General features: G+C 55.0%; 1 protein-coding gene across 1 annotated transcript in view; it reads left to right on the top strand.

Moving 5' to 3' along the window:
- The first annotated feature begins 10682 nt into the window (after nucleotides 1-10682).
- DNAH1 (dynein axonemal heavy chain 1) overlaps nucleotides 10683-22716 on the top strand; it is a 76637-nt gene continuing 64603 nt past the window's right edge. The window contains exons 1-7 of the mRNA XM_038566258.1: nucleotides 10683-10751; nucleotides 14437-14797; nucleotides 15765-15837; nucleotides 18056-18230; nucleotides 18644-18800; nucleotides 19708-19840; nucleotides 22408-22569. Of these exons, the coding sequence (XP_038422186.1) occupies nucleotides 14456-14797; nucleotides 15765-15837; nucleotides 18056-18230; nucleotides 18644-18800; nucleotides 19708-19840; nucleotides 22408-22569 (1042 nt within the window). The 5' untranslated portion in view covers nucleotides 10683-10751; nucleotides 14437-14455. The remainder of the gene's footprint in view (nucleotides 10752-14436; nucleotides 14798-15764; nucleotides 15838-18055; nucleotides 18231-18643; nucleotides 18801-19707; nucleotides 19841-22407; nucleotides 22570-22716) is intronic.

Genomic DNA, 22716 nt, shown 5'->3' with positions numbered 1-22716 from the left:
GCAGAGGCTGGGAGGCCAGAGGAGGATGTGGGAATGCCATCCCCAGGCATGAGGTATTTGGGTGGGCTCTGGGGACCTTGAGGAAGGGGCTGGGGGCCCTGGCTGTTTGTGGGAGGCTCAAGGCACTCCCTCAACATCCATTCAACAAAAAGTCCCTTTCATGTGTTAGGTATATGGTGTTCTAGGTTGGGCATCCAGTAGGGACCAAGACAGATGCAATCCCTGCCCTCATGGAGACTATCCTCTAGTTGCAAGAGACAGGAAAACAAGAACAGTATCATGCAGGTGTGATGCAGAAGAGCCTAATAGTGAGGTGCCAAGACTGGGGGACATGTCAGGCTTTGGGTTCATAGGAGGCTGCAGTGATATTTATGCCAAGATCTGAGGGATCCAGAAACTGGGAGAAGAGCATTCCAGGCAGAAGGAGCAACACGCGCAAGGCCCTGAGGCACTGAAGGACAGCTCATGTGACTGGGGCAAGGAAAAGAGGAGAAAGGAGATGAAATGGAGGATGAGACCAGGGAGACAGGCAGGCACCTACTGGTGAGGTTGAGGCCCATGGACTTTATTCTGTATGTGACAGGAAGTCATTAAAGGGTTTTAGACTGGGGAGTGATTTTTAAAATTGACTGTGGTGGTGGTATGGAGGGGAAAGACCAGGGCAGAGCTGTCCAGATGAGAGAGGATGGCGGCTAAGACTAGGGTGCTTGCTGGGAACACTGGGCAACAGCATCTGGGATGTGGTTTGGAGCAGGACCAACAGGACTCCTGAGTGTTGGGTATGGGGTGTAAGGGAGGGTTGTCAGGGCAGCTTCCCAGTTCCTGGCTTGGGCACATGAGCCAATGGTGTGGCCATTTTCAGAAGAGGGGAATACTAAGAAGACCTGGCTGGTGGCCAGGAGCTCCAGGGCTGGGGACACCAAGGAAATGGTTGTCAGGTTTAAGTTTGGAGTTCCAGAGACAGTGCTGCTGCAGAGAGAGGGGGAGCTCATTCATTTTTAGCAGAGACACAAGACCTAAGGTCCCCCTTCAGCTCCAGGAGCCCAGAGGTTCAAATGAACCAATCATCTGGAGGCCCCTAGAAGGGTCAAAGCAGAGGCCAGTTGGGAAGGACCCTACTCTCAATGCCTCCCCCATATCTGCCCGGTGAGTCAAGACCACCTCACCCCACCCCGAAGCTGGACAAATAAGCTGATTCCACAAACTTGGCTTTCCTGAGCCAAGGCCCAAATGGGCTAAAGGTGTTGCCATGGAAACCCTGGAGGCCAGCTGTCCAGGTAATCCTCTGCCCACCCTAACCAGGCCTGGTGCGGGAGAGGCTATAGCCTACTTTCACAGGACCCCACCATGGCTTAAAATGCTCCTTTGAGTGTCTGGGACTACTCCCTACCACCATGAGTGGGCTGTGTGTCCTCAGGTAAGCCCCTGACCTCTCTGGGCATCAGCCTCCCCATTGGAGGCATTTGGAGGAGTAATTCCCTTCAGCCCCTGCTGAGGCAGGGAAGACAGTCCGATGGGGCAGTGAGGAGGGATGCTGTCCCCACAGCTGTGGCCTGCAGCCTGGCCTCACTCCCACGCCCAGCATCTCAGTTCCGCCGTGGGGCCCGCTCCTGGCAGACGGGCATCACTCCCGGGTATCCCTTCTGCAGGGCGAGGAAGTGGCCGCCGCCGCCAAAGCCATCCTCCGGGTCCCTCGCTCCTCCATGCCAAGCACATTAGGAGATAATTAAGTAAAAATAGGCCTTCCGACCAGTGTAGCTCATTAAGGCCTAATTAAGTTAATTAGTTCCAGGTGTGGATGGCGAGGCTCAAGTGAGGCGGCGGCTGTTTGCTGTAATTGCATTTTCGAAGCGGCAGTGGTGGCAGTGATGGTGGCAGCAAAGGCGATGGCTTCCTCTGAGGCCTGGAAGCCCGCCAGGGAGTTGGGAGGCTGTCACTGAGCAGGGTGGTGTGAAGCCAAGCAGACCTGGACCACCCACAGAGAGCAGTCGATGGAGGTTCAAGGTCAGCCAGGCCAGGGAAACCTGCACACTATCAAACTTGCCAACTCTCCTCCCGCAGGGGTGCTTGGGGCTGGAGGAGTGCGGGTGGGGGATGCGCAAAGTCACCAACAGGCATCCTCCCCTCTGGTCGAGGGGTGTGCTGTGGCTTGTCCTTTGGATTCCCTCATGCCCCACGGTGGTCCCCAGGAAGATCGTCAAATGGCTTCGCTGAAGGGGAATGTGTGAGTCAGAGGAATCCACCTAAATCACCCTCTCCGTTTGGCTTGAACCCCTAACTCCTGTTCCTTTGTCCTGCAGGTGTGTGGCTCTTAGACATGCCCTCTTTTTTATGGTTCAGGGCAGGAGTGGGGCCACACAAGTCTGGGCCCCTGCAGAGGATCTGCAAGGCTTCCTTGGCCTTCTGACCAGATGTCTCCCCAAATCCACATCCTGCCACAGCTTCAGGACGGTCCTCCCAGCTGTGGTCACATCCCGTTCACTCATCCATTGGCTGTGGCTCCCTAGGCCTCTCCTCTGTGCTGGCCAACTGGGACACAAAGCTGGCTGAGGCAGGTTGGACTGTGTCCCATGGCACTTTTGGTCTGTCTGAGAAGGCAGATCTCCTGATGGCCCTGGCCACACAGTATTGTCATGGCTGGTGGAGCACAGGGGTGCTCATCCCAGACCTGGGAGGAAAGCTGTCTGAGCAGCAAAGAATGTGATCCAGGTGAGGAGGGGGTCAGGCACCTGTGTGTGCCAGAAATGAAAAGGGGCTCCTTCTGCTCAGAGGGAGTGCAGAGAATGAGGGGCCAGATCTGGGAGGGTCCAGGGGGGCCGGGGAAGGGTCTAAGCAGGGCTGCTGGGTAGGAAAGAAACTGGTAACTGCTGGCTGGTGGCCGGGGGAGGCCAGAGAAGAGTAACTGGATTTGGGGGATGTGTAGGGGTAAAAGGGTGGGACTTGGGGCAGTGGTTGGCTGTCAGGGGAAAGTAGAGCCTGATGCCCCCAGGGGAGGGGCTTTGGAAGTGGAGTTGGGTTCTGAGACCCCACAGAGCTGGGACTAGGGTGAGACGAGTTAAGTGCCTAGGATGCATAATTGGGGGCATTCACTCCCAGCCTTGTGTCCCCATCTGTGCCCTGTCCCTGGTCCTCTGAAATTTCTTACTAACAAAATGGAAGCCACCCCTAGTGATGGGGCAAAGGGGATAATTCTGAACAGAGAGTCCCCCTCTGTCCTTTAATCCCTACTTAGGAAGTGCTGCCTTCTCCGGCTGGGTGGGGCTGGGAATGACACCTTAGGGTCTGACATGCTCTGGACATTATTCCATTTCCATTCTGATGCCCAGTGACAGGTACTCCACCCGGCTTCTTCCTGCATGCCTCTCCTGGCTGACAGCTCCCTGCCACCTAGGCACCCTTGGCTCTAGCCATTATAAAAAATGTTTTACCATGGCACATGAGTGGCTTAGTCAGTCAAGCATCCAACTCTGGATCTCAGCTCAGGTCTTGATCTCAGGGTTGTGAGTTTGAGCCCCACAATGGGCTCCACACAGGGCATGGAGCCTACTTAAAAAAAAAAATGTTTTACCTCGAGCTCAAAAACCCTGAGCCTTGCAGTGTCTTCTATCTAGCAGCGCCCTCAGCTCTGCCTCTGACTCTTTCTTATCCCTCTGGTGGGTCTACTGATCCCCTTCCCCAAGGCAGCTTAACCTCTCTGAGCCTTAGTATCCCCACCTGTAAAAAGGGAAGCAATCCTAGTCACCACCTTCTAGGGCTGGTGTGAGGATTGATGACATGATGTGAGTAATCCCCAGGACATGTGCTAATTCCTCAATAATGGACACTCGCTCTGAATAACCATGAGTGACTATACAGGTGGACACTGTCTTCCTCCTTGCACGGGCTGCCCAGAGATGTCACCTCTGGCTAGGCCCCTGAACTCACCTATTGGCCTCAGGTAGCAAGCTCTGCTGTGTCCCTCTCACATCCAGCCCAGTCACAGAGCTAGTCCCAGAGGAAGATGTTCACGGGGAAGAGGAAGTAATATTTTCCCAAGATGGCCAAGTGGTGCTGAGATATGCGCCTGCCCTACTGGTTTGAATTGGTTCTCTGATCATCATTCACTCCAGCTGCAGGAGCAGCCTTGACCGACCCCCTCCTCTCCCATCCCCTTCTCCTGAGGTCTCTCATTCAGGGGAACCAGTGGTGGCTGAGAAGGAGGGATGCAGGCCTTCCTTGACTAAGGTATCTGCCAACAGGTGTCTCTGGGGCACATCGCTAGGCCTTGTCATATGTGTGGTGCTGTCCTGGTGGAGGGGGTCTTTCCTGGGACGGAGATACCAGCAGAGCCCTGGATCCCGTGGAGGGTGGCAGCAGTTCCTACAGAAGCTTGCTCCACATAGGCACAGTTGTGCGGATCATCTTCAGGGCACCCAGCCTCGTCCCATGAGACTGCAGTGTGCTGAGCCTGGGGAGGAATCCCTGACCCCCTCAGGAATCAGAAAAGCCAGCCCAGGAAGGAAGGACAAGTGATGCTAAAGCCATCCTGTGACCCTCCTTCTGTGCTGTCCTGTTCCAGGAATGGTGTTCACAGCTGGCCCCTGCCCCAGGGCTCTCTGCTTCAGCTCAGGGGGCAGTTCCCTGTTGAAAATCACTTTTGTCTTAAGGGGACTCCTTGAGATTTAAGACTGCAGTGATCATGCTTACCGACTCCTGGTGACCCAGGACCTCTGGATTCCTGTCTGAGGAGGAACCAAGGCTGTGAGGGCCCAGAGCAGTAAGGAAGGGTGGATGCAGGGGGTGCCAGGGGTGAGGCTGGGGGCGCAGAAGGTTGTGGGGCATTTGTGGGGCCATCGAGGAGCTGCAGAGTAGGTCTTGTTCGTTCTTACCCAGGTTATAGGAGGGAGGGTCCCCTGTTACTGTAGACCCCTCCTTGTTTTTATAGACTGGGGCTCCAAGAGGAGAAGGGGCTTCCCCAAAGTCATGTAGCAGGTGGGACCTGGGCCAGCAGAGCCTATTTGCATCCCGCCAAATCCTGGTGGCCAGGCTCCTCCCTATGGGGTGTGTCAGAGGAGGGACTACCTAACCTCCTGAGGCTCTGCTTTGCTTGATTTGGGGGCCTGCTTGAGGTCCTGGGTCCCCCAGGAGGTTTCCTTTACTGTGGCCTGATCCAGGCCAAGGCCCAGCTCTGCTCTGTGCCTCAGTTTCCCCAGTCGTACAAGGGAGTTAACAAACCCTCTCAGGTTTGGCCTATACTCTTGCTTGCCCTCACAATACACTAGCGGGGGCAGGTGGTCTGTAGCTCCAAGCACAGCTGGGAAAATGAGGTGCAGAGAGGGGACAGGGGCACCTGGGGCTCAGGTCACCCCCAGGCCTGTAGACCCAGCTCTGAGGGTATGGTCAGCAACATACCACAGGGCTGGTGGCCAGAAAAGCCCAGGCTTTCAGGTCTCCAGTGTTCTTTAACCTGCCCTCCAGCCCCCTCTGCCTCGGGTTCACAACTCCACCCCTGCTGAGTGCATCCCCCTCCACCCCCTGCTAATTATGGCTGGTCACAAAAGCTGGACCGTGACCAGACAAAGGGACAGGGATGAAAGTGCCGGTTGTCATGGCAACCTGGAGGGTTGCTGGGACCCAGGGGAGGGGCTTGGCTGTGTGCCTGAGCTCAGGCATCTGGATGACCTTTGAGCATAAGCCAGGGTGGCCCAGGGGCTCACAGGGATTCCCCCTCCTGCTCTAGGCCCACCGGAACCGGGCACACAATGGCAACCTCACCCCCTCTATGGCAGCACCTGCTCCCTGGGCCTCCCCTGGTGGCCCCATTATCCTGCACCTGCTGCCCTCCCCGACATCTGCTCCTCAGCCCAGGCATTCTTCCTAAGGTACTCCCTGCCCATCCCCAGGCCCAGCTGCCTGCTCTGAGAGCCAGCCAAGAGGGGCTGTGGAACCAGGAGGGGTCACAGGGAGAGCCCTGGGTGAGGATGGTGGGTCCAGCTGCCAAGCCAGCTTTGCCCAACTAGTGGTGTGTGTCCCCATGGCAAGGCCTCCTGCAGGGCCTCAGTCACCTCATCTGTAGAATGGGAACAGCCACTTCTCCCCTCAGAGCCTCCAAGAGTAAGTTTCCCTCTGCTTGGAAGGAGATCTGAGGCCAAGATGTCACCAGAGCTGGGTCAGGGTAGACAGCGAAGTTGGGAAGAGTGGAGGGAAGAGATTGTCTTGGGTCATGCTCCCAGGGCCACCTTTTCTAGAACACTTGGAGACCTGAATGCCCTCCTGCATAGCTTGCAGGGGGAGATGACATTTTCCAGGGGACTCTCGGGGGTAGAGGGGATCTGGGCAGGGGACCCATCAGTGACAGGTTCTTGAGTGGCCTATCAGGAGTACTAGGGAACACAGGAACACCCCTCCCTTCGCCTAGGAAGGGTGCATGTTCCCAGAGGATGGCCTGAGGGGTCTCTGGTGATTCAGCAGTCCAGATCAGGTGGGGAAACTGAGATCCTGGGAACTGTGGCATCTGGCTCTCTAGTATCCTACCAACAGATGGTGGAATGGAAGGACAATGGAGCAGGAGGAGTGGGATGCCTGCCAATGCCCCTACCACTCCCAGAAAGGATTTGGGGATCGATCCCCATGGCAACTGGTTTTTGTCTTGTGGCCCACATTCTAGTGGCTCCCTATGCCCTAGGGGACAGCCCCAGGTTCCTTCATACTTGGGCAAGGCCCTCCCCTTCTTGTCCCCTCAGCTTGCCCACCTGGAGTGTGGGAGCAGACTGCCAAGGAGGCTGCCAGCTTCAGCTGCTGCCCTAGCGGTCTGAATGCCCCCACCAATGGCTCCCCCCACTTCTCTGGTAATGAGGAATTCCCTCCCTTGAACAAGCCATCCTCACTGACCTGTCTGGAATTTCTTACACACTCCGTCCCAGAGGTGTGGCAGGGGCAAAGCCTTTGCCAGGAATGGAGGCATTTGGGGCACAGCAACAGTCCCAGTGTCCCTAAGACCATTCTGCATGGGTGGCCTGGGTGCGGGCCTTGGCAAGTTTTGTGTATTCCATTGTACAGATGGAGGAACTAAGACCTAGCAAGGGAGGAGACTTGCCAGTGAGTTGGCAGCAGAACCCAGGCCTCCCACCCTGTTCACAGAACTTTCTAGGGGTCGGTCAGAATGGCAGTCTGGTTCCCAGACTCCATAAACTCAGGTTCCCTGGAGGAGAGGGGTGGGGGCCTTCAATGGGTCATGGAGCCGAGATGATGAGGCCAGTCCCAATTGGCCAAGAGATCAGTCAGCTGGTGCTCACTGAGTTCCTTGGGGCCAAGGGGAAATGAGAGGCACTCAGAGCCTAATGATGACAAACGGCTCCCTGTATCAGTCCTCCGGGCCCCATGGAAACGTCCTGTGGAAGATATTACTATCTGGGGGCCTATCACTTGGACCTCCTCCTGGCCCCTGCTCCTAGAGAGCAGAGCCCCAGCATCCTGGGCCCTGTTTTGGAGCAGGGTCTGGAATTGCAGGTCAGAGGGAGGTAGGCTGGGGAAAAGAGTGAAGGGGGATTGTGTGCAGCTGGGCTGCTATCAGTGGCCATCTCCAGGGGAGTGGCTCTGATGTGGGTTGCTCTGTTTCCTAGTCATCCCCTCCGGGTTCTTTTAGGACTCATGGACCAGCAGGGCTGCTGGGCAAAGCAGTACCACAGCCCCCACCATCGCTGTTGTTCAAGCCCATCCTCCAGCGGGGTGACACAGCAGTGACCAATGTCTGGTTCCCTACCAAGTGGCACTAGCCATGATCCTCTGGGGCCCCTGAAGAGAGTGTAAGTGTGTTCTGTGGGCTGAGGCAATCAGGGAGGGCTTCCTGAGGAGGTGTAGCCTGAGATGGGATGGGAGGTTGTAGAAAAACTTGAAAGAGGGAACAAATTCCAGCTGGGAAGTTGCACATGAGTTCAGGTGGGAATGGTTTTGGTCTGGGCCAGGATGAGGACTGAGCATTCATGGGGTCCTCAATCTTCCAGTCTCCCAGGAACTCCTCTTCCTCTCTGAGCTCTGGGCTTTTAAGGTCTTGTCTGTCAAGCTGACCTCATGGATCAAAGGAGAATTAATTTGTCTCCATTTTTATTCATCAAAGAAAGTGCTGGTCAGAGCTGCTGAGGCCAGCTGGCCAATGGCAGAGAGGGGGAGGATCAGAGGAGGCCTAGGGAGAGGGTGAACCTCAGACCTCAACTAGTCCTCTGACAGCCCCCCATGACTGTGACTCAGTTTCTCTCAGCAGCTGCTCGGGGCTCCTGGCCTAGAAAACCAGAGGGACATCCTGGGAGGTCCAAGAGGCTGCCTGGGGGCAGGTGGGGAGCAGATAGCTCCAGCCACCCTGTCTGGATGCCTGTCGCCCTCTGTTCCGGCTGGCCAGCCACGTGAAGGGCTCATTCTGCCTTTTATTCACATGGGGCTTTCATCTCTGCAGCCAGTGAAGCATTGCTCCCAGCCTCAGCACTGGCAGCGATAAGGCACAGGGAGGGGGGCAGCCCAGGCCTGCCATGCCCTCAGACTTCTTGCCTGAAAGGCATGGGCCTAGGTGCCCTAATCGACCTGTCTGCTCAAGCCCTAAGCTTGCAGCCAACCAGAGATGGAGTAGAGAGCCCCCACTCACAAGTTCTTGCAGGAATCCAGTCTTCCCTATTTCAACAAGAGCAGTCTGGCTTCCCTTCCTGCCCATACAGGGTAAAAGACTGCCCTCCCATCTTAGAAGGGCCAGGAGCCCAGGGTGGGGTCATGGCTCAGCCCTTGTTCCTCCCGCAGGGAACAGGTAGGTGTGGTGGCTTCCAGGGCAGGGCAGGAAGAGCAAAGCCTGAGCCCATGTCCAACCATTGGAGGAGATGGAGGCATTAGAGGGTAGACATCTGAGACCCAAGAGAGCAGGGACTGACTCCAGTGTCCTGCCAGGAGAAAGGGAAACAGTCATGCCCCACTGCCCACACCTGTAGAGGGGTGAAGTGGAAGTGGCAGCAACCCCTGGCCCCCACCCCCCAGGGACACAGCAGTGACTGTCTCATGGTGGGGGTGAGTGGATCTGTGGGCTGGAACTTCTAAGTGTGGACCCTTCCTGCGGTGGCCTATCCGTCTGTCTGGCAGCCATGGCCCCTGTGATGTCATCAACCCACTGTGTTGCTTGGCAACTTTCCAGGATTAGCACTCTGCCCCTGTCATCCCTGACGTCCCACCATGGGCTGATGTTGCCCTGGCAACCCAAATGGGTACCGCAGTTTTTGGACAGCTGTACCCAGTGTGGGGAGTGCCAGGAAAAAGCTGAGAAGCAGGTGCCTCTCTATAGGCCAAATAGGGTACACAGCCTATCCCAGACCCACAAAGAATCCAGGCTGGCCCTAAATAGGGCTTTGGAAGTCTTTGTCTCCTCTAAGAGCTATGCTACCTTTGCTTCCAACACCCCCACCCCATTCTCCTTCCTTCCTTCTGTAATGGTCACTGAGCACCTACTGTGTGAATGCCAACAAGAAAAGCAAATAATACCACAGTCTGGGCTCAGGGGAAGTTGCACCAGCATTGGGTCGTGAAGGATGAACAGGAGTTGGCCAGGTGTAGGGGTTGGTGGAGAGGGGTGATCTGGACAGAGGGAGCGAAGCCTGTGCAAAGGCCACGTCACTGTCTGCAGCCATGGCTTACACTCTGCCTCCGGGCTCCTCGTGGCCTGGCCGCTCTGGCTCCCCCCTTCAGCCACAGACATTTTAAGGTAGAATCCAGTTCAGATCTGATTCCCATCTACAGAGTGAGGCTAACTCTGAGAAAGCTCTGTGGGAAAGGGTTTTCAGGTTAAGGTGGGATGGTTTTTAAATTTTCTTTTGGCTTGTAATCCGTCTCCTAATGCTTCCAGGAAAAAAATGTAAAGACCGGTATAGTGAATACCTGTAAACTTTCACATTTCTTGATTGTTAGTATTGGACCACTTTTGCTTCATCTTCTCTCTATACTTATCTATATAAATTTAGCTGAACCATTTGAAAGGAAGTCACAGCAGCGGACATCCTGACATTTGTCCTGAAATCCTTCAGCTCACGTCGGCTGAGACAAGGACAGTCTCCTATATAACCACAATACCATTTTTCATATCTAAGAGAATTAACAAAAATTCAATATCCAGGATAGACAGGAGGATCAAAGCCTGAACCCACGCCAGGTCCTTGGAGCAGATGGGCGCCTGAGGCCAGGGATGGGGTACAGGAGCACCCACCACCCACCCCGAGGAGGTTGAGGAGTTGTAGCCCGGGGTGTGTGTGCGTGTGTGCATGTGTGTGCGCGTGTGCACGTGTGTGCACGTGTGCGTGTGCGCTGAGCCTCCAGAGAACAGAAGCAACCCTCTCTGCAGCGACCTGACCATCTGGCCCGCAGCTGTGGCTTAGATAAGAATTTCCTCCATCATTACCCCCAAATTATTTACATAACTGTAATTTTAATTTTATTTATTTATTTTTACCAAGATTCCATCAAAGTCCTCGCACTGCGTTCGGCTGTTTTGTCTCTTACTCTAGAAGAGTCCGGGAGGGGTGATGGGTAATGGAGCCTGGGTTTGACAGCCTAGAGGGCGCGAGTGGTCCCCGCAGGGGCCGGGGTGAGGGAAGCCGAGCAGGGAGCGCGGGAGCGGAGTGGGGGGTGGGACTCCGCAGACGGAAGTCCCGCCCTCCGCACGGATGGTCCCGCCCCTTAGCAACAGGCCCAGCGTCCCTCCTTAGAGACGGGGCTCCAGATCCTACTCCGCACGTTGGAGCCGGTAGGTAAGTGAGCGGCGCCCAGGGAGGGCCGAGCGAGAAGGGGCAGGGGGCACCTCACTAGGCGCAGAGGGCGAGTGGCCGGGAGGGTGGACGTCCTCCCCGCCCAGGGTCCACAGTCCTGCCTGCGGGCGTCGGCGCACCCGGTTTCCCCAGCCTTGGCCCTCAGGAGTGGGGCGCACTTTTATTTTTACTTAGTTTTTTAAAATATTTTATTTATTTATTTAAGGACTTTATTTGTTTATTCATGAAAGACGTAGAGAAAGAGGCAGAGACCTAGGCAGAGGGAGAAGCGGGGCCCTCGATGCGGGTCTCCATCCCTGACCAGGGGATCACGCCCTGAGCCCAAGGCAGACGCTCAACCACCGGCCACCCAGGCGCCCTGGGGCGCACTTTTAAACCTTGCAGATAAGCCTGTACTTACTAGGTTGGAGGATGGGTTTTTTTTTGCCCCTCCCCTCGCATGCTGAGAATGTAGCGGCGCACACACTGTGGAAGGCCTCTGCGGAGAAGGAGCCCACCTCCTCATCAGCCACGCAGTCCCTCTCCTGCCGCCAGCTGCACCCAGTCTCCTTAGTCCTCTGTGTCCCCATCTGTAAATCCACCATACCTATATCACAGAGTTTGTCAGACATCAACTTCCTTTCTTGCTTAACTCCATTCATTCATAAAATCATTTAACAAGCACTTTCTAGGCACCTACTGTGTGCCAAGCCCAGCCTAGGTGCTGAGGTTCCGGAGATCAGTGTTATTCAACAATACTGCATTTGCAGCTCTCGTGGTCACCTGGCAGGGCAGACAGATGTGTACACAGAATACAGGGAGATTTCCACTGAAGGGAGGAGCCTCAGACAGCTGTAGGAACACAGAGGGACTCACATTGGGCGAGGACACCAAAAAGGCAGGACCCCAAGCCTGTATGGGTTATTACTACCCACAGTATTCTTTGCCAGGCAACCCTATCAAGGGAAGAGACTTCAAGAATCCTTTAAGTTATAGATCCTTATTAGATAATACCTTACCCAGAACCTGGTGTGTGAAACAGATGCAGGGTCTTCGTTGAATTGGGTGGATGGCTCTGAAGCCCTCCTGCTTAGGCCTTCCTCCCATAAGGACTCACTTTGCAGAACCTCAGAGCTCCCTGGTGCACAGTGTCCTCATGCAAGATGGGAGAGTGCCCAGAGTGGCCAGCAGAGGCTTGCTGGCAACCACACCCTCATGCTCTTGCCAGCCATGCTCGTTCCCACACAGAGGCATCCATCACGCATGGGGCTGACAGGAGATAGAGGCATGTCTGTCTGTCTGTCTGTCTGTCACAGGTCTTGTGCACACCAGCTCAGAGCTGGAGTAGGACAGGAAGGGCACTGTGGATCTTTGTAAAGGGCTGAGAGATGGTTGGGGAGACAGGATTCTCCGTTGGCAACTTACTCTCATGCCTTCCTTCTTGGGATGTGCCTGGATGGGTCCCCTACTGCCAATCTGCTCAGAGGGAAAGGGCTCATAGGAACAAGAATCGCCCCCTCCCCATCACAGTGTCTTTTTACCACCAGAAACATTGTGCTTTCCTGGACATTTCCGCATCTGTTATCTTGGCTGAGCCTGACAACACACCAGTTCAGCAGCCAAATAGGTTTAAGTACATTTGAGAGCTGGGGAAACCAGGGAGCAGGGTGCCCTTCCGTGGAGTGGGGACCCCGTCCTCTCCAAGAACTGCTCTGTTTGGTGATTTTGTTCAAAGATTAACAGACATCTATAGGTTTGCAGCCAAGATGGAGCTGAGCCCCAGCGGGTCCTCTGTCCCCTACGGTGCTCTGGGAAACCTGGTGACTGAGGGTAGGCCAGACTCAACATTGTTTTCAGCACCCCTCCCGGGAGGTGGCTGACCACCAGAGAGTGGGTTCAGGGAGCTGAGTACTGGTAGGCCACGCCTGATTGGCTAGAAGCTGGTCAGCCTTTGGGCTCAGAGTTTGGGGCTTCCTGCCAGAGCCCCATCTGCCTGTCATGGGCCCTGAAGTGGCCTTGCCAACTCCCCACCCCCTTCTTAGAAATGGACTTAGCAGCTGCAGGCCACTTCAACACTGCTGGGGTAGCTTTGATCCAGACAGTCCTGGCTGCCCACTCTGCCTTTCAGATAAATCCAGGCAGGATTCCCCTGCAGTGATCCAACAGGAAGCCTATACCAGCCAGGCACACCTGGTGGCTAAAGTGGAGATGACAGAGCAGGAAATCCCCGCCAACAGAGCAGCCTGTACCGCAAGTTCCTGGCTGCTTTGTCCCAGTGTGCAGGGGGTGGGAAATGGGATGGGGCCAAGGGAGAGGGCCTTGCTTGGGTCAGGGTATCCTTTTGTTAAGATACCCTCTCTCTCTCTCTCTCTCTCTCTCTTTTAAATTGTTTATTTGAGAGAGTATGAACACGAGCAGGGCAAGGGGCAGAGGAAGAAGCGGGCTACCCATTGAGCGTGCAAGGCTCCATGTGGGGCTCAATCCCAGGACCCTGGGATCATGACCTGAACTGAAGGCAGTCACTTAACAGACTGTGCCATCCAGGCAACCCAGATACCCTCTCTTTTTAATCGACTTTTTTAATTGAGCTAATTATAGATTCTCTCCTTTTTGATTTTATTCTTTTTTAAGATTTTTTTTATTTATTCATGAGAGACAGAGAGGCAGAGACATAGGCAGAAGGAGAAGCAGGCTCCCTGCGGGGAGCCTGATGTGGGACTCAATCTCAGGACCCTGGGATCACTACCTGAGCCAAAGGCTGAGCCACCTAGGCGTCGCTCCTTTTTTACTTTGTACTGCATTACACGGAAACCTCTTCATCACTGTACCCTCATCCAATTTCTTATAACATTCCCCTGACCAAGCATTTCCCCCCCAGTGATACGTTTTGAGGTAGTCAAAAGCAACAGTGGCTTGGCAAGGGCTTGCTCATCCCACAATAAAAATTCTGTAAGCCCTTGTCCCTGGAATGGGGGATGTGCATGCAACCTCATGGGGAGACAGGAGGGTATACACTGCATGAGCTGAGCTGACCCTGAGAGCCAGAGCAAGTGAATATCATTCTGTAGCTGGTAGCGGGATCTATGGGTCATTGGAGGGTCAGTATCCAGCTGGGGAGGCCCTTTAATCCTCTGGCTCCTGGGTTATGGTGTGGGGCAGACATAGATGGGGGAGACAGGGCATGGCCCAGTGCCCCACACTGGGGAGGGACAGGGCAGTTCAGATGGGCTGGGGGCACCAGGGCTGCCTCCTGCTGAAAGTCCTTTTGGGGAAAACCAAACAGGGACCTTCATTGAGTGAGATCCGGGCCACCCTCCTTGTATCCTTTGTGCGAAACCAGGCGGTGCTCTCTAACATGGAGGAGAGGGAGTGAGCAAATGCAGAAGGATGCACTGGAGTGGGGGCATCTGAAGAGCTTGCCTGACTCCCCCCACTCAGCCCCTGGCTCTAGGGGCTCATTTCTCACATGCAATGTCCAGGGAAGGCTCTGCTGTCTCCAATTGGAACCTGCCTGGCACCATGTATCTGTCCAGATTAGGAGACCACTCTCTTCCTCCCCAAACCCTGTGGGGAGGGTAACAAGCTGTGGCTTGTTACAGGATGCAGACAAGGCATCCCTGTATCCTGGTGCCCCTGGGGGCTGAGCAGAAGCTTGCCAGATTCCAGTGATGCCAGTATCTTCTCCTAGGAGCACCTTAAGAAGCAGCATGGAGCAGCCTAACAGAGAAGGCCACAGCCCAGGAAGGACCCCTCAGAGCCCAGAGTGCAGTGGTATTCCTGGGGGCCAAGAGTGTAGTCTGAAGAGGACCCATGCAGACCTGGAGCATAACCTGGAGAGGATTCTTCTGGGACCAGATTTTGGGTCAGAGAAGCCTCTTCCAAGTGCTGACCCCAATCCCCTGCCTTTACCCTTATCCCCACCCACACTCTCAGACTTGGGGCAGCCCCGGAAGTTGCCCCTGACAGCCACTGATAAGCAGTATCCCCTCATGAAGCAGCGTGGGTTCTACTCTGACATCCTCAGCCCTGGAAGCTTGGATCAGATTGGGGTGAGTGTGGCAGCTGTCCCCTACCAAGTTCAAGTCCTCCTGTGGGTTCTGGTTTCCTTCCCTCCCTCCCTCCCTCCCATCTATCTCTCTATCAACCCACTTGTTCACTCATCCATCTAGCCATCTGTCTGTCCTGTAATTTGTCCATCCACCCATCCATCCTTCTGGTCATCCATCCATCTATCCCTCCATCTATTTGTTCATTCAACAATTCATTACCAAGTATCTCCTATTTGACAGGCCCTGGACTGAGCACTGGTGACAGTGAGGATAAGACATCTATGTCCCTACTGTCATGGGGCAATAGCTTTGATGGGGAGTCCTCCCCCAGCTCTGGTTGGGGAGGGTTTCCTTGGACAAGGTGTCATACTATGTGTGTATTGAGTGGCTGGCAGGGGGCATGTTTCAGGCAGGGAGCTTGGGGACCCTGAGAGAGGCCATGGCCTGTGTAGAAGAGGAAGAAAGAATGTAAGGGGACAGATGAGGGCTTGGGGTAGGGGGACAATGGAGAGGGGATGACTAGGGGAGAGTTTAAAGAGCCCCGTAGTCCTGGACAGCCTTAGGAAAGTTTTAGCTGGGATGGATCAAGAGAGATAGTGCAAGGACCCACTGATCCTCACTAATTTAGAGGTGCCAGAGTTGCCCTTGGTGGGGGAAACATGCACAGAGACACCTGCAGGCCTTGTAGTCCCTCCATCTTGTGGGACCCTGGACATAGCAGGAGTGTTCTAGAGTAAGGAGGGAAGCTATGCAGGACCAGAAGGGGGTGGAGTCAGAGGTGTCCCAGGAGGCTGTGGTTTGTGGTCCACTGTGGCCTCTGAATGAGGAATTGTGGAAACTCACTGCTTCTGCCCCATTCCTGTGCCCCCAGTGTGTTCCCGGTAGGCTTGGGGGAGATGGTCCCTCCCAGGTCCTGCCTGTCCCCAGGGTGTTTACATCCCCTCAGAGCTCTGGGATCTGGTTTTAGGAAGTATGCCGTGGTCCCCACATGAACCAAGACCTCCTTCGGCAGGCCGACCTTGACAAGTTTACTCCAAAAGGTGAGTGCCTAGAAGGGCAAGGGGGATGGGTGGGGGCATTTGGAGGCAGGGTCTCTGGGATTAGAGAGATGGTTTCTTCCTGGCTTGGATCTCAGTTTCCTCAGCTGTAAAATGGGGGTAACAAGGCATAAGGTGCTCAGTGCTCAGTGAAACACAGCTTCTTTCTGTTCTTAGCAGAGTTGTGATGAGGGCACCATGGTGGGCTGAGCTGGGCTGCTGAGGACCAGGGCATCCGTTCTCTGCCTGGCTGGAGATGCTAAGGTGTTCACAGGTGTGACTTCTGCTTCTTCCTCCCCTGAAACATGAGCTTGGAGGAGGCCAGGGCTGTGTCTGAATTGTCCCTGCTGGGACTCCAGCTCTTGGAGCAGGGCATAGCACAGGAAGGTGCCCAGATCTCTGCTGAAGGAGGGAAGAATGACTCTCATCCATCTCAGGCTCTGCGCTGAGTCTTGTAAGGTCTGGGACAGGGCTGTGTGGTGTGGGGCAGTCTCCAGTGGCAGAGGGGAGAATAGGGTGGCTCCGGGAGAGGCAGCAAGCTGGTTGGGGCCCTGAGTGATGGGAAAGAGTTGGCTGGGGACCCTCCCCCCTGGCTGGCAGAGAGAATACTCCCTTCCATCAGGCCCAGAGGGCCCGGCTGTGCTTCTCTTCTCCAGCTCCAGGAGAGGCCTGATTCCTTGCTGACACTGCTCAGATTAGTCCTCTCAGTGCCCACAGGTCTCATGGGGTCTGGGAAGCTCCAAAAGTGGCCCAGGAAATATCACATGTACGTGTATTTGCACAGTGAGCTAAGGATCCAGGCTATTGTGCTCTGTAGCCTCACAGACATCAGTGGCTCCAAAAATGTTTACAGAATGTGAATCTAGGGGCTGTGGGGGTGCTCCCACCATCCATGGGCAGGTGGGGTGGGGATGCTCAGCAACTCTGCATCCCCGCCCACCTGAGGAAAAGCAGTGCCCCAAAATGCCACAGGTGGTGGCATCCAGCAACAGAAGTCCACTCTGCTGCTGGAAAGTCAAGGGAAGGACTTGAGAAGCCCGCTTGGGCTGGAGACCAGGCTTTGTTGTCCTTACCCTGGCTGCTCCGTGGCCCCTAAGATGCAGGGCTGGGCCCAGAAGCCCATGGTCCTGGGAGTGGAAGAGTGTCATGGACCCCCAGCTCCAAAGCAGATGATTAAGGGAGGTTGAAAGCTGCCTTCTTAGTCTTGCCTCTTTGGTATTGTGGGGTTTCCTGAGCACCTGACAACTCTGGTCAGAGAGCAGACTTCTGCTGAGCCTCCCGAGTCTTCCGTAGAGCCCCAGAGGCTAATCCCAAGGTGGGCTCTCCTGCAGTGTGACTACCTCTTGTCTCCAGAGGGGTGGTGAGGCCCAAAGTGGGGGTCACTAAGGCCTCCCAGGAGACTGGATGGGGGCCATCACCGAGATTTCTCCAGCCTACCCAGCTCCTGGAAGAGATGGCTCATCTTCTGAAGCATCTTCCCACACTCTGTTTCCCCAACTTTGGGGACTTCCTTTACATGTAACATCCCAATTCCTGGAATCCTTCAGTTCCAGGCAGGCTGGAATAGTCACCCTGCTGATGGCTCTCTCTCCACCAGCTCTCCTGCCCTCAGACCCAGAATGGAAGCTTCTATCTGCCCTGGTTGTCTAAGTAGGGGTGACCATTTTGTGTCTTGAGTGTCCCACAGGGCCAGGGTGATGGCACCACCTGCTCGTACAATATCCAGGATGCCTTGAGTTTAGAAATGCTCCCACAGGGTGACTAGGATTCACCATTCACATGCCTCGGAGGGCCTCTGGGGTGGGCGTGGGCAGGACCCATTAGATGTGCAGGGAGCTACCACTTCGTCTTCCTGTCCAGTTATAATCCCCACTGGTCATTTGATTCAGCATCTGGCTTGAGCAAAGTCCCCTGGTGCAGAGTGTGTGTGTGGGGGGGGTGGGGTTGTGGGTGGCATGGAAGAGAATGGTTGAGCACGCTGGCTCTGGGCAAGGAGAGCAGGACCAAAACACACCTTCCAGAGGCCCTTGTCCCTCCAGGCTCGCACCCTCTTGGGTACCTGGTGCCAAAGCTGGCTTCTTCTTGCCACTGCTGGCCTCAGGCAAGCTCTGAGCTTCCCTTTCCCCGACACGTGCATGGCCCTGGTCTGAACCCCTGTCTGGGGGTGTATCGAGGTCCTGGCCTGAGCCCCAGCCACTCCTGTCTGTGCTTCTGCCTACAGTCAAAACTTTTGAGATCCCTGAGGACTTTGAGGAAAGCCTGGAGCAGGAGCATATCGGGTCCACCACCCAGCTGCTCACTCACACTGACTTCCCGCTGCAGGCCTATGAGCCCAAGGCACAAGTGCCTTTCCTGGTGCTGCCGGGCCAGTGCCCCCGCAAGATCGAGATCGAGAGGTACGGCTGAGCTGGCAGCAGGAGGGCTGGTCCCCTGGTAGGTGGTATCCACCCAACTCAAGGGGTGAGGGACAGCAGTGAGATGACTGACCTCATGGCAGGGGTTACTAAAATGGGTCTCTGTGCAAATCTTCTAGCCCTTTGGTTTCTTAATAGAACAAATTGCTTTCCTTGCTGTGGAATTGGGGAGGATGGCATTTAAATCAATGTGGTGGAACTGCGAGGCAGGCCAGAGGGCAGCTGGGGCCCAGCCCGCCAGCCCCACTGCCACACCACTTCCTGATAAGCTCCAGAGGGGTAGAGGGTTCTGGAAGTATCTCTAGGCCACACCACCCTGTGGGCCCTTGCTGGCGTCTGTGAAGCTGCCTCACATGACCTGAGCTGTCATGAGATCCCCTTTTCCCCTTGGCCAGGAGGAAGCGGCTGTACCTGAGTCTGGACATTGAGCAGCTGCTGGCTCAGGAGGGCATTGACTCCAACAAGCTCATGCCCAGGCACCCAGACCCACAAAACCCCCAGACCATTGAGCAGGGAAATGACCCAATATTCCCCACCTATCTCCCACTGAAGGTGAGTCTAGTTTCTATAGAGGGCTGATGGGTGGAGGGTAATAGAAGCCAGGCTGAGGGCTCGGACCCGAAAGGGGATCCCATGGCAATCATAAGCACTCATTTATCAAGCATAGTTGGAACCTCCTGCCAGGGGTTTTGAGCACCTTAGGCTGGGGTAGAAGGGGCCCAGAACCCCTGAGATGCTGACTCTACTTCCTTCTTGGGAGCCTGGGGAAGTTTTGTCCATGATCTCTGCCTACCTTCCTCCCCCACCACCTCCAGGGACCAGAAGCAGCACAGTTGGACTGTGGAATAGTGTACAGACCTTCCTGACTACTGCTTCTGGACTCACTGAGATGGGGGGGAACTGAGGAGGAAAGAACATCATTGTAGCCCCTTTGGGATACTGAATCTAGGGAGGAGAAAGAGGGAGCATAGTCTGTTCTGGCTTTCACTTGGCTCCCCATGACCCTGAGTATGTCTTGCTTGATGGTCCCTATAGGGAGGCAGAGCTGAATCCACATCACCCTACTAAGGGTGGCCTCCCTGACAACCCTGAATCTCCTTCATGTCTGGGTGTAGGTGAGGTGCTCAGGAAAATCCAAGGGCTACCTCTTCTCCTGGGTCTGAGCTGGATGACCCTTGGGCAGTAGGAGAGAACACCCACATCCTGCTTTGAGTACCCAGATAACCCTCTGCCTGCATCAGGATGGACTGGTTGGACGAGGATCCAGGGTTTCACAGGAACCAGACTCCACAGACCCCTGTAAACAGCAGAGGAGGCATCCAGCCCCCGGGTCCCTAGTCTGTAGTTCCTGCATCTGAAGAGGACCCTACTTAGGCACCCTCATTGTCTGGTACACCCAGCTCATTGGGCCCCTGTAGGGGTGAGCTGTTTCCTCCTGACCTCAGCCCATTTCTTCCAGGTGTTCGACAATGAGGAGTTTGATTGCCGGACTCCCAGTGAGTGGATCAACATGGGCTTGGAGCCGGGGTCTCAGGACAGGAAACCTGTCCCTGGAAAAGCCCTTCTGCCCACTGATGACATCCTGGGGCACGGTGAACAGGACTGGCATGGGTGGGGGGCAGGATCCTGGTCTGCACCATCCCTGCCTGGCAGCAGCCCAGGCCTGGACTCCTGGGCTGCCCTGGGGGCTGGTAGCCATGGGAGGTGAGGCCCCCACCTCTTGAGGCCTCCCAGTTGAGGTTTAGGCTAAGGGCAGGTCAAACAGAGGCAAGAAATAAAAGGACCAGGGATGACGTTGTGGAAGGGCCAGGGAAAGGACAGCTGGATGGTATTTAGAATTTTTAAAAACATATTTGGTTTATTGGTGATTTTAAAAAGATACAATCCTGTTGGAAACATTCCCATGTGCATAAGGGGCATAATTCAAGCCCTTCCATCCTGCCACCCAGAAATCACCCTTGCTCCAGCTGTACCTGTGGTCTCTCAGCTCTCACTGCTGTGTGGACAGCACACACCCTCAAGCTCACACATCTGCTTGCAATCACACACTCACAAGGCATCCTCCCCCTAGTCCTCACATGCCATCACCTACACTCCCATGCCCATTTTCACCACACACACGCACACGCCTACTGTCACACATTCAGGGCCACTATCACACCCCCACACACATACCCGGACTGTTGCTGCACAGATGAGCTGTGGCTCAGCCTTGTCCGTGTCTGCCCCTCTCCTGGCCCCATGTCTGTCCTGGGGCTGTGTTTGCTACTGGAGGGAACAGGGCCAGGGTGAACTTCCTTGGCTGCCACTCTGGTCTGCATGGCTGGTCTTTGTGTAGGCATCTGAGGAAGATTTGGGTTAGGAGGTTGGAGGTGGCTGTTCCCCTGCGCAGGGCTGAGGGCTGCTCTACTCCCTGCCCCATGGGCATGGACAAACTGCTTTGGGATGGGCAGTGGGTCCCTAGAGGACTGTGCCCAAGACTGAGAGTCATGCTGGTTGATTTTAAGACTGCTTGGCCTCCAGGGGGCCCTACAACAAGTCCACTGAGCAGGCTGTAAGTTTATGTTTCGATTTAAAAACATGTTAATGCTGGAATCAATTCCTCTGAACTAGACAAGAAACCCAGAATGTTCCCTTTACTTTGGACTTAATTACAAAAATAATTTAACTCAATTGTTCCCAGATCTCCAGTTCCTGGTGATAAAACCAGAAGGTGTGCGGCTGCGTTAACCTTAAATGTACCAAGTACCAGCCTCCCCAAAGTGCTTCTGCTGGCACCTCTTCACATGGGCCCTGCCTTGGGGCAGTAGCACAGGTGGGGGGAGAGGCTGGCAGGAAGCATTTCTGCCAGAAACCCCTGGTGTTCTGCTGGGGGCTTTCAGTGACATCTTTTTCTCTAAGTTGAGCCAAGACAGGCCAGCATTTTCAAAAAAGAAGCTTATAGGAAGGGAAGGGAAGGGAAGAAGGGAAAAGCAAAACAGAAGTACAGCCAATGAGGTTTACCACAACAAGCTCCTTTACTCATCTTTCCAGCATCAATCAGCAGGTAGCATTTCCTTGAAATTCCAGCCATTTTTCCTCAACCCAGTCTGTAGCACCCATCAGTTTATTTTAAGGCATTCCCTCTAGGCACCGTGCCATGTGCATCTTCTTTCTACAGAAGTATATTGAAACCGACTAGGTACCAGTTTCCATTCTAAGTATGGGGACACAGCTGTGACCATGTGTCATGCCTGCCCTTGGGGAGCTGCTCCTAGTATAAGGAGGCTGACCAGAGCCAGGATAGGATGCATCCATAGTGTGACTTTAGGTTCTGCGAGGGACACATTTAGGGTATCAAGTCAGAGAGTGCCTGGAGCAAATGTGCTCTTTTAGGCAGAGATGCTCTCTCCAAGGAGAAGCCATTTGAGCAAGGAACAAAGCAGCAATAAGGTGACCTAAGCAAAGACTATTCCAGGCAGACAGTATAGCCCATACAAAGGCCCTGAGGCAGAATTAACCTCCAAAGTCATGGGAACATCCAGACATGCAGTGTGGCTGGAGAGAAATGCAAATGCATAGGGCTGGTAGTGGAGGAGATGAGCTGGAGAATAGAGCAAAGGCTTTCAGCCCAGGAAACGTGTGGGAGGCTCATCTTGACCAAACAGGCCCTAAGGCCCACTTTGGGGTGGCTGCAAGGCAGTAATCTTCTACATTGCCCTGACCTGTCCTGATACAAGGGCCCTAGGGTCTCAACTGCCACAGGAAGGGGTTCACTCTGGCTTTGGTCACCTTGAAGAGGTCCAGTTCATACACGAGGGGCTTTACAACTGCCCCCTCCACAGGTCTCCATGTGCCAGGGGCTTTCCCACCTCCTGTCCCAGGCCTGCTGGCCTGTGTCTCTGTCTGCCCTCTTGTCTCTGTCTGGGGTCATGCGGAGCATGAGGACAGAGAAGCCTGGTCCTTCTGGGTCCTGTTCACCAGGGGTCGCTCAGAGGCCAGTTCAGCTGGGAAGAAAGCAGTGTTCCTGCTTTGCTGGAGTTAGAGGGGGTCTATCTTAGAGAGAGGGAGGCCAGACTGGTAGCCACTGAGACTTGTTCCCTAGCGCCTGCTGCTCACACTCAGAGGCCCCTCTTGGCCCTATGGCATGGAGCACTAGTGGGTTCCCCTCCTGTTTCAGAGGACCCCAAAAGTCAGAAGCTGAAGTATGAATGGTGCAGTGTGGGTGTCCTGGACTATGACAAGGAGAAGAAGCTGTACCTGGTGCATAAGACAGAGCAGAGCGGCTTGGTGAGAGATGAGATGGGGAAGCCCATCCTGAATGGAGGCATCACCGCTGAAGGTATGAGCTCTCTGCCCCACCCCCTGCACACCCCCACACAGGCCTGTGACTGAGGCCAATCCCTGCCCCACAGTACAGACAGCCACACCAGGCCTGAATTCTTCCTTGCTGTTTGTCCTGTGGCTGTCTGTCCCCTGACCAGTGAAA

Source organism: Canis lupus, chromosome 20, assembly GCF_011100685.1.
Source record: "Canis lupus familiaris isolate Mischka breed German Shepherd chromosome 20, alternate assembly UU_Cfam_GSD_1.0, whole genome shotgun sequence".
NCBI lineage: Eukaryota > Metazoa > Chordata > Mammalia > Carnivora > Canidae > Canis > Canis lupus.
This window is presented reverse-complemented; position numbering and strand designations above follow the sequence as displayed.